The sequence below is a fragment of the Rhinoderma darwinii genome, chromosome 6 (assembly GCF_050947455.1).
Source record: "Rhinoderma darwinii isolate aRhiDar2 chromosome 6, aRhiDar2.hap1, whole genome shotgun sequence".
Classification (NCBI taxonomy): domain Eukaryota; kingdom Metazoa; phylum Chordata; class Amphibia; order Anura; family Rhinodermatidae; genus Rhinoderma; species Rhinoderma darwinii.
In genome coordinates, this window is record NC_134692.1 from 74,467,978 (window position 1) to 74,480,172 (window position 12,195).

Here is a 12,195-nt window from a genome sequence, read left to right on the forward strand (position 1 = left end):
TCTTGGCAATTTCTCGCATGGAATAGCCTTCATTTCTAAGAACAAGAATAGACTGTCGAGTTTCACATGAAAGCTCTCTTTTTCTAGCCATTTTGAGAGTTTAATCGAACCCACAAATGTAATGCTCCAGATTCTCAACTAGCTCAAAGGAAGGTCAGTTTTATAGCTCCTCTAAACAGCAAAACTGTTTACAGCGGTGCTAACATAATTGCACAAGGGTTTTCAAGTGTTTTCTAATCATCCATTAGCCTTCTAACACAGTTAGCAAACACAATGTACCATTAGAACACTGGAGTGATGGTTGCTGGAAATGGGCCTCTATACACCTATGTAGATATTGCATTAAAAACCAGACGTTTGCAGCTAGAATAGTCATTTAGCACATGAACAATGTATAGAGTGTATTTCTGATTAATTTAATGTTATCTTCATTGAAAAAACTGTGCTTTTCTTGCAAAAATAAGGAAATTTCTAAGTGACCCTAAACTTTTGAACGGTAGTGTACATCAGCTGTAAATCAGGCTGCTTTGCCTGATTCACCTTGCTGTAATTCTGGGAAGTGCTCCCTCTGGTGGCCAACATGTCAAATTATTATTTAATTTTTAATACGTCCACCTTGTGGAAGAAAAAAAAAAATACAGCAAAAAAATGCAAAAAAAATAATAAAAATGAGTAACTTAAAAAAAATTTTGAATTCGCGACACATTCCCTTTAAGGGTACATATACATGAGTCGTCTTTTTCACAGTTATTATCACGGTTTTGCCATGATAATGAAAATTGGTACAAAAAAAATGATGGATGTAAATTTCTCTTAAGGACTCCTTCACACACTGAGGGTATGTTCACACAGGGCGGACACGCTGTGCAAAAGTACACAGTGTATCCACCCTCGTCCCCGCGCAGAATTCTGGCGAAAACCCACACTAAATTGTGGTGCAGTTTTTCGGATTAAATGTCTGTTGTGGAAAACAGCAGGTCAAAAAAAAAAGCCAATACATACCCATAATCATGACGCGTCCCTCTGACATCCTGCAGCCCAGCCTCCTGGGATGATGTTTCATCCCATGTGACCTCTGCAGTCTGTGATTGGTTGCAGCAGTCACATGGGATGGAACATCATTCCTGGAGGCACGGCTGGACGCAGGAGCATAGAGATCTGGGTATAAGTAGACTTTTTTTTTCTGAGCTGCGATTTTTCCAACAGAACTGCAGCTTTTCCGCCGCAAAAATCGCAACATCTACTATTTTTTTTGCGGGTTTTACCTTTCCATTAAATTCCATGGAGAAAACCCGCAACAGAAAAACAGCGATTGCGCAGCGTAAATGGACTTGCTGAGGTTTAAAAAACTGCACCTCAGGTAAATTTATAAATGTTTTTTCAGCGGGTTTTTTACACATGTGGATGAGATTTGTTCAAATCTCATCCACTTTGCGGCTATTGTACTACACTGCGGACTTTCCGCAATGAAATACGTTGTGGAAAATCCGCAGTGTTTCCGCTAAGTGTGAACTTCCCCAAACACTTTTTTTTCTGCACTTTATTTTTTTGCTTGTAATGATGAACTGTTTGACACTTGGTACTGGGTGTGCCTTAATATGTTTATATATTTGTTATAATGTGTTTGGACTACTTTTAATAAAAATATTGAAAAAAAAATCCAGAATTTTTTCCCCCCCACAGGAGTGTACAGGAAAGGCAGGGGTGTATGCATGCTAACAGGGGTTAAAGGGGTTGTACAGTATTAGAAAAATGTAGCTGCTTTCTTTTAGAAACAGCATCACACCTGTCACTACTTCTGGTATTGCAGATTAGCTTTATTGAATTGAATGGGCCTGCAATCCCACGCACAAACTATGGACAAGTGTGGCACTGTTTTGGGAAGAAAGCAGCCATGTTTCTCTAACCCCGGACAACCAGTTTATTAAAAAAGGCGCTTGCTCCAGCAAATCATTTTTTATGAAGAAAAATTTATATAGATGTTACTCATAACTCACCTGAGGGATCAAAGTCCTGAAAATAATCTGGGCAGTGCTGTTCAGAAATTTGTCCTGCTGCTGCATCTCCCCAACATAACCAACCATCCCATGTCCTGTTACAAATTTGACCTAAGTAAAATGAAAAAAAAAAACCTTAAAAACAAAAACAGAGTAAAAGGTACAGCGTTGCTTGGCGTATACAGTAAAGGCCCACTTTCACGGGCCGATAATTGTCCGAATATGCCTTCCTAAGAATGCTCGTTACCGATCATTGGCCCACAATGATTCTGTACAAGCAATTAAATAAATTAGTAACTCTGTGCAGAATGGTGAACAAGAGTTAGAAACCTATGCCTAAAATATATAATATATATATAATTATCTTGTTTCTGTGATAGAAAGCTGGGGCTACCCGGTGACATTTGGTCATGCAAGACTCATAGGATTACTATGACACACCACACTCTTTCCATGCGGGAATCAAGTTCATGGACAGCCTTGCGTCTGCCGCAAAAATGAAATTGATTTTTTTGTGGGTTAAACAATATTGAGTTCAGATTTTAAACAATAGCAGACCTAACTCTTGCTACTGTCCCAAATGTATTAGTTGTTTATCAATCATGAAATAATGGTACAGTGCCTATGGGTCCATAATATTAAACTTCAGAACTGTATGCTAGTGTACAGGGTCAGCGCACTGCTGTATCAACATGAACCCTTACTATAAAGACGGATCATAGTTACATTTTGCTGAATCATTAAGTGAGCTTCATAACTAAAGATCAATCTATGCGACTACTCCACAAAGTAAGTTGTATATGCGCATGCATGTGAAAAGTAAGATCTTAGCTTGGGGATCAATTATTTAAACAATGTAAATTACAAACTATTCAGTAACATTAACTCTTATAGCAAACCTTTAGGCCAGGATCACACCCAGTTTTGATGCAGTTTGTGTGGAAGTTATTGGCTCAGAAGTGGACAATAAAGAAAAGAGATGCATCAGTCTTTTCTGTCCTTCCTTTTGGATCCACTTCTGGCTTTGGCTCAAAAAACGTAGTCACAAACTGCAACAAAAACTGCATCAAAACGGTGTGTGTGATCCTGGCCTTAAAGAGGACCTTTCAGCTCTTTTGACATTTGTGTTTTTGTAAATACTTGCATTATTCATTACCCTATTCCCGAGAAATGTTTATAAAATATGACAAAAAGATGGCACGGGCTCAGAAGCGGATACCCTGCTGTAATGGCAGCTCTGATCCCCGCCATTAACCCCTTTGATGCTGCGGTCAAAACCGACTGCGGCATCTAACTGGTTTGAAGCCAATTGACATCCCAGTGACACGATTGCAGGGGTGCCGATAGCTGCTATCGCAACCGGAGGCCTAACAATGGCTTCCTGGTCTGCCAATTACAGAAGCCACTTAAGCCCTGCCAGAGGCACGACCTAATAGGCTGCCTGTCAGTGTGAAACTGACAGGTATAATACACTGCAATACATAAGTATTGCAGTGTATTATAACAGCGAACGGACTGTTGTATCTTCAAGTACCCTAGTGGGACTAAACAAAAAAGTGAATTTAAAAAAAATATATAAATGTTAAAAAAAAATAAAAAAAGATTCAAGAATTAAAATAAAAAAAGTTCGCCCATTTTCCTTCAAGTCCTTTCTTATTGGAAAAAAATTAAAAAAACTATACATAAGTTTTTATCACCGCGTCCTTAACAGCCTAAACTATAAAAATATTATTATGTATTATAAAAACTACAGGTAGTCTAGCAAAAAACAAGACCTCATACAGCTCCGTCAACAACAAAAAATAAAACTTTATGGCTTTCAGAACATGGTGACAGAAAAAAGACATTATTTTTACAAAACAGTAATTTTATTATGTAAAAATTGCAAAACATAAAAAAAAAAAAAAAACTATATAAACTTGGTATCCCTGGAATTGTACAGACCCGCAGAATAAAGTTAATATGTCATTTACAATACTGGTGAACGCTGTATAAAAAAAAAACCCTAATAAAATATGTCAGAATTGCTGTTTTTGCCTCAAAAAAAATAGGATAAAAATGTATCAAAAAGTTGCAATACCCCAAGCTGGTGCTAATAAACTACAGCTCATCCCGCAAAAAGTGAGCCCTCTTACAGCTCCGTAGACAGAAAAGCAAAAAGTTATTGCTCTTAGAATATAGGGACCCAAAAACACAAAAAAATGTAATGCTTTATTGTGTAAAAGTAGTAAAACATACACAAACTATATAAATTTGGTATTGCCATCATTTAACCTGCAGAATAAGGTTAACATGTCATTTATACAGAACGGTGAACGACACATTATAAAAAAAAAAAAACTATGTAGGAATTGCTTTTATTTTTTATCACGTTGTCTACAAATAAAACTACAGCTCGTCCCGCAAATAACAGCCCCTTAAGGTGTCCATATTATACCAGGAAAACACTTTCCCAGAAAAATTCCCTAAACTGCAAAGGTGCAGACTATGTACTAAAAGGGGGATAAGAAAGGACATTTATCAGTGCGACACTGGCCTGTGCATAAACAATTGCTTCACGGCATAATAAAATGATCCATGGGTATTTGTTATTTTTTTAACCCATTATTATACCACATTATTATGCCCTGATGTACTCTGCCCAGCTTACATATGCCACCCCATGTTATAAACTGAAATACCAGTAAAACCCTAAACAAAACTATTACCATGCAAAATCCAAAAGCCAAATGGTGCACCCTCCCTCCTGAGTCCCTATACTGTGCCCTACCAGCAGTTTACTTTCACATATATGGCATCGTCATACCCGGGAGAACCCGATTAACAATTTTGAGGGTATGTGTCTTCAGTGGCACAAGCTGGGCACAACATATTTGCCACTGAAATGGCATATCTGGGTAAGAATTGCAATTTTAACTTTGCACCACCACATTCATTTCTGGAAAACGCCTGTGGAGTCAAAATGCTCACTATACCGACTGATAAATGCCTTGAGGGGTGTAGTTTCCAAAATGGTGTCACTTCCCAGGGGTTTCTTTTATTATTTCACATCAGAGCCTCTGCAATTTTGAACCAAGACTTTGCAAATTGCCAAATTAGGCCTCAACTTCACATGGTACACTTTCACTCCTGAGCCTGGTCGAATGTCCAGGCAAGAGATTAGGGCCACATGTAGGGTGTTTCTAAAGCCGGGAAACACAGCATAATAATTAAAAAGCTGTCTTTTCATGATGGCACAAGCTGGGCACAACCTATTGGACACTGAAATGGCATGGAAAAATTGCCATTTTCACTCTGCAACAACCCCCACTGCACACTAATATCTGGAAGACACCTGTGGGGTTAACATGGTCACTACACCGACAGGTGAATGCCTTAAAGGGGTGTAGTTTCCAAAATGGCCATTTCTGGGGGGTTTCCACAGTGTTCATCCCACAGGGGTTTTGCAAATCAATCCATCAAAATCTGCACTCCAAAAGCCAAATGGCGCCCCTTCCCTTCTGAGCCCTACTGTGTGCCCACACAGAAGTTCATGACCACATATAGGGTATTGTCGTACTCGGAAAAAATAGCTTTACATATTTTGGGGAACTTTTTTTCTATTATTCCTTGTGAAAATGAAAAATTGTTAGCTTAAACTACATCTTATTGGAAAACAATGTAATTTCTCATTTTCACGGCCACATTCTAATAAATTCAGCAAAAACCTGTGGGGTCAAAATGCTCAATACACTATAGATGAATTCCTCAAGGGGTGTAGTTTTCCAAATTGAGTCACTTTTTGGGAGTTTCCACTGTACTGGTACCTTAAGGGCTTTGAAAATGCGACATGGTGCTGAGAAACCAATCCAGCAAAATCTGCGCTCCAAAATGCCAAATGACGCACCTTCCCTTCTGAGTCCTACCATACTCTGGAGAAGTTGCTTTACAAATGTTGGTTTTTTTTTCTCCTTTATTAGTTGTGAAAATTAACATTTTTTAGCTAAAAGTACATCTTAATGGAAAACATTTTTTTTTTTAAATTTCCAATGCCCAATTCTAATAAAATCTATAAAACACCCGTGGGGTCAAATAGCGCACTACACCCCTATATAATTTCCTTGTGTGTGTAGTTTCCAAAATTGGGTCATTTTTGGGGGTGTTTCTTTGTTTTGGCACCACAAGACCTCTTCAAACCTGACATGCTGCCCCAAAATCCACTAGCTGCTCCTTTGCTTCTGAGGCCTGTGTTTCAGTCCATTAGCACACTAGGGCCACATGTGTGAGATTTCTAAAAACTGCAAAATATAGGCAATAAATATTGAGCTGTGTTTCTCTGGTAAAACCTTCTGTGTTACAGAAGAAATTGAGCAAAATTGAATTACTGCAGAAAAAATGAAGTTTGTAAATTTCACTTTCCTTTAATTCCTGTAAAACACCTAAAGGGTTCATAAACTTTCTCAATTATGTTTTGAATACTTTGAGAGGTGCAGTTTTTAAAATAGGGCGATTTATGGGGGTTTCTAATATATGGGCCCTTCAAAGTCATTTCAGAGATGAACTGGTCCATACATTTTTTTTCATGAAAATGTGAGACATTTCTGTTAAAATGATAAGCCTTGTAATGTCCTAGAAAAATAAAATATTGTTCAAAAAACGACGGCAACATAAAGTAGACATATGGGAAATGTTAACTAGTAAGTATTTTGTGTGGTATTACTATCTGTCTTACAAGCAGATACATTTAAATTTAGAAAAATTAAATTTTTTGCAAATTTTCCCTAAATATGTGTTTTTTTTACAAATATGCAAAGAATGTATTGACAAAATTTTACCTCTGAAATTAAAGGAACAGTGTTACCACAAAATGTTTTTTAATATGTTAAAGATGTTAGTGCTTTATTAAAAACGTTTGGAATAATTTGTGTGTTTGTGTGTTACTTTTTCTTATTTTTACACTTTTTCTTCCCTATGGGGGCTGCCATTTTTTTTTCCATTTCTGTATGTGTCGATTAACGACACATACAGACATGGAATACGGCAGCCACAGTCCCATAGGGACTGCGAACGGGGCCCGTTCCATCCACTTCAATGTACGCCGTCTGTGTGGGAACGGCGCATGCGCCGCTCCCACACAGTCCAATTTGAAATGCGCGCCGTCCGGCGCCATTTTCCTGTGGACCGGAAGTCGCGGCCGGACAGTAAGATTACTACTTCCGGTCGCGGCTTCCGGACTTGTGCACTTGGACCAGCGGCAGCAGACGGAGCAGACGGGCCGGAGGGAGCCGCGGCGGCAGGAGCAGGTAAGAGATTTCTATGTATGTTCGTGTTTGTGTGTGTTTACTACTGTATGTAAACCTACTACACTGTGTGTTAGCTCAAAAAATGGCGACACACAGTGTAGGAGGTTAGACCGTTCAATCCCCTCGTTTATCCCGGCACTAGCCAGGATAAAGGGGGGGGGGGGGGATGCTGAGAGCTCACTAGAGCGAGGGCTTTTTACCCAATTTTGCAGCATAAAGCAATGTGGTTGCTTTACCACATGCAATGCTGCAATTTTGGGAATGGCTCCATCTAGTGACCAGCAATGGGAAATATTATAAATTAGAGTCCAATTGAATCCAATTTATAATATTTCCTGACTCGTGAAAAAAAAAAAAAAAAATAGAACAATGTTTAATCACCTATACACGAATTGTTTAACTAAAAAAAAAAAAATCATGTTTTGCTGCCAACACTTTCCCTTTAAGTACAATATGTCACGAGAAAACAATCTTCAATATCAAGTGATACATGTCAGATTTAAAAAATGAGGCTCTGTCAGGAAGATCAAAAGGTGTCTGCAGCGGGAAGGGGTTTAAATATCAATACTGGAGCCTCTTTTCTTAGAACTCTGTGTTGTGCAATTCTTCCTGGAAATGTATGAATAAATTCACAACTGTATTGTTACCACTTCCCTGTAGGAGAGGCTCTCCCCCCCCCCCCCCCCTCCACTCTGGCACTATCCAATCAGTGCTCACTGATAAGATTTTGGCTGCCTGTAACCACCACTAGGGAGAGATTACTGCAAAAAATTTTTCTGATTATTGAGCTCAATTTATATATGAATGCAGTAAGCTCACAAGCTCCCCATAGTAGTGGCTGCAGGCAGTAAGAATTTTATAATTTAACCCTTTGCAGTGGATTTGCAGATCTGCATCAGAAAAAAATAGAGCTCATCAGCACATCATTTTGAACCTATTTATATATGCCTAAAAAACTAAAATTGGTGTTTATGGGTGAATATTCACTGAAATATATCTTAGAAAGACTGCAGATTATAAACCTTGCATTATATTAACATAGTAACAAAGTTGGTATGGTTGAAAGAAGAAACAGATCCATCAAATTCAACCTATAATCTGACAGTGTTAGGCCTCATGCACACGACCGTATTTTTGTCCACCCGTAAAAACGGGTCCTTGGTCACACGTATTCGACCCGTACTGCACCAGTATTTACGGACCCGTTCCCGTAAATATGGGTCCGGTGTCACCCGTATTCCACCCGTATTTACGGGCACGTTTTTGGCTGCAAAATTGCACTGCACTAATCGGCAGCCCTTCTCTCTATCAGTGCAGGATAGAGAGAAGGGACAGCCCTTTCCGTAATAAAAGTAAAAGAAATTCATACTTAGCCGGCCGTTGTCTTGGTGACTCGTCCCTCTCTTGACATCCAGTCCGACCTCCCTGGATGATGCGGCAGTCCATGTGACCACTGCAGCCAGTGATTGGCCTGTGATTGGCTGCAGCGGTTACATGGGCTGTAACGTCATCCCTGGAGGCCGGACTGGAGGAAGAAGCAGGGAGTTCTGGGTAAGTATGAACGTCTTTCTTTTCTTTTTTTTTTACAGCTTTATCTATATTGTGATCGGTAGCCACTGTTCAGGGTGCTGAAACAGTTACTGCCGATCGTTTAACTCTTTCAGCACCCTGGACAGTGACTATTTACTGACGTCGCCTAGCAACGCTCCCGTAATTACGGGTGCACACACGTAGTGACCCGTAATTACGGGAGCCCCATAGACTTCTATGGGCTGCCCGTGCCATAATTACGGCCTGAAATAGCACATGTTCTATCTTTTTCAACGGCACGGGCACCTTCCCGTAAGCATACGGGGAGGTACCCGTGGCCAATAGAAGTGTATGGGCCCATAATTACGGGCCGTAATTACGGGAGTTTTTACGGTCGTGTGCATGGGGCCTTAGAGAAGGGAAAAAAAAACCTCAAAAGCCGCATATTAATAGAGGGAGATTCCTTTCTGAATATGGCAATGAAAATAAATATGGAATATGGCAACCAAAATAAAAACTGGAATAAACGACCCATGTCCATTAATCTAGTACTCATTACTGTAGCGGCCACCACCGCACCTCTCTCTCCTCCACTCATACTCACCTCTTCACGGTACCGGTCCATTCACTACTTTTCTTAAGTGAAATTATATCTTTCAAGAAAGACATCCGGGGCACTCTCGAACTCACAACATACTGTGGCAAAGATTTCCTGCCCTTACAGTATTTCAATTCTGTCTATAATTATGTAGAAACAATTTTTCCTCTCAATGTAGTTGATGCCCCCTTGTTATACTTATTCAATTTATATATTACACCTTAAGGCCCCATGCACACGACCGTAAAATCACCCACAATTACGGGCCCATTCATTTCTATGGCCAACGGACACCTTCCCGTATGTCTACGGGAGGTTGTCCGTGCCCTAGAAACCGGCCGAAAAAAATATATTCTCTTATTTCACGAACCGTGCTCCTATACTCTATAAAAACGTCCAGCTGCCCGCGTGGGTCCGCTGCAGGCCGTGCCCGTACTTACGAGCACGGTCGTGTGCATGGAGCTTAAAAAGGGGTTGTCTCAATTGCAGCCCGTTCTCAGATGACGAAACCGCTTCTCTCGACTCAGATGAATGGATGAGAACGTAATACATGCTAGTACCAAATTGACTAGAGGGGGAATACCCTTTTATCTCTCTTCGCTCTGCCTCTCAGAAAAGGGTGCCGAGCACTATTATATCCATATGACCGAACAGGATGTATGGAAAGGGGTTGTCCAGATGGGTTAACCCCTTTAACTAATAGCCCAGTATTAGAATTGTTAGTTTAGTATGCAAGAGAAAAAGGCCATGTCTATCCATGATACGGAGGGGAAAAGGGCTTTATCATATTGGTACCCAAACTTTCTGCTGCTGGTGTGTGTGCATCAAACAGGTCTAAGTGTGATGGTGCTGTATGGAATCAAGTTAAGAGGCAACAACAATTTTCATTAAAGAATCTCTATGGCATTCACCAAATATATTAACATAATTTAATAAACGTTTAGAGAAAAAACCCAATGGAGGCATACAGAGGTTGCAATCGGTCCTTGAAATTTTTCCTTTACTACAGTGTAAGGGCAACACACAATATTAAGTGACAATACACTCATGAAGAAACAGGCACATATTAAGCATCTTTTAGCTCTTATGAGTATAGTGTAAAAACTTTAAACAAAAATATCCGTTATAAATACGTTTTAAGCTGAAAATCAGAGTTTCTGTCATTTGATACAAGCAGTTCATAAAAAATGTATACTATATATATATATATGGACAAAAGTATTAGGACACCTACACATTACACCTACAGGAGCTTGTAGGACTTCCCATTCTAAATCCATAGGCATTTATAGATAGTTGGTGCCCCCTTTGCAGTTAAAACAGCTTCCACTCTTCTGGGAGGACACCGATGTAGGACGAGAGGGTCTGGCTTGAAATCTCCGTTCTAATTCATCCTAAAGGTGCTTGATGGGGTTGAGGTCAGGGCTATGTGTGGGCCAGTCAAGTTCTTCCTCACTAAACTCACCCAACCATGTCTTTATGGACCTCGCTTTGTGCACTGGGCCACAGTCACGCTGGAACAGAAAAGGGTCTTCCCCAAACTGTTCCCACAAAGTTGGAAGCATACAATTGTCCAAAATGTCTTGGTATGCTGAAGCATTAAGATTTCCCTTCACTGGAACTAAGGAGCCTAGACCAAACCCTGAAAAACAACCCCATAGCATTATCCCTCCTAAACTTTACAGTTGGCACAATGAAGTAAGTTCTCCTGGCATTCGCCAAACCCAGATTCATCCATGAGACTGCCAGATAGAGAAGGGTGATTCATCACTACACAGAACACATTTCCACTCCTCCAGAGTCCGGTGGCGGCTTTACACTACTCCATCTGGCGCTCGTCATTGTGCTTGATGATGTAAGGCTTGCATGCAGTGGCTCAGCCATGGAAACTCATGCCATGAAGATCCTGGTTCACAGTTTTTGAGCAATGTTAATGCCAGAGGAGGTTATAAACGCTGCAGTTATTGAGACAGCAAAGAGTTGTCGACTTTTATGCTCTCTGTGCCTGAGCACACGACGACACTGATTTGTAACTTTAAGTGGTCTGCCACTTCGTGACTAAGTTGCTGTGGTTCCTAAACGCTTCCACTTTGCAATAATACCACTGACATTTGATCGTGAAAAATCTAGGAGGGAAGAAATTTCCTGTAATTAGTATTACAGCGGTCAGAGGCGTAGCTAGGTTCTCCAGCACCCGGGGCAAAGATTCAGTTTGGCGCTCCCCCCCAACCTCTTTCCTAACATCTCCTTCCCCCTCGCCGTGTTTGTTTTCTCTACCAAACGACGTGTCATTGCTTTTTATGTAACACATTTGTACATCTTACAAGCAATATGGTTCTATACACAACACCAGAACCAAGCTCAGTACATATATACAGCACCAGCACAAATACAGCTCAATTTAGTGCAACCCCTGCCGTATAGGTGTGTACGGCGTAAAACTACAGCTCCCAACATGGCCCGAATAATGGTAAGAATATGCTGGAGTTGCTGTTTCACAAAAATAAATCCTATCATAATCATCTCACTGCAGATCATACAGGGACTACAGTGCTGATTAGAGGCAGAATAAACATTTACATTAAGTGACTCACCGGTGACATCTTAGATTCTAGTTCTTTTTCTCCATCCGGTCCAGACCTCTATGATGACTTCTCCCGGTCACAGCCTATTTCTGCAGTTTGCCGCTCACATGTCTTCAGCTTCTCACTTTACCAACATTTCTGCACCTATAAATAAATAGAGTTCTCATTATACCCCACACTACGCACCTAAATATAATAGTGCC

General features: G+C 40.3%; 1 protein-coding gene across 3 annotated transcripts in view; it reads right to left on the reverse strand.

Annotated features, from left to right (window-relative positions):
* Positions 1-12,195, reverse strand: part of CALCRL (calcitonin receptor like receptor) — a 243,873-nt gene that overhangs the window by 115,017 nt on the left and 116,661 nt on the right. For all 3 annotated transcript variants that reach the window (XM_075829949.1, XM_075829950.1, XM_075829951.1), the window contains one exon: positions 1,998-2,108. In XM_075829949.1, the coding sequence (XP_075686064.1) occupies positions 1,998-2,108 (111 nt within the window). The remainder of the gene's footprint in view (positions 1-1,997; positions 2,109-12,195) is intronic.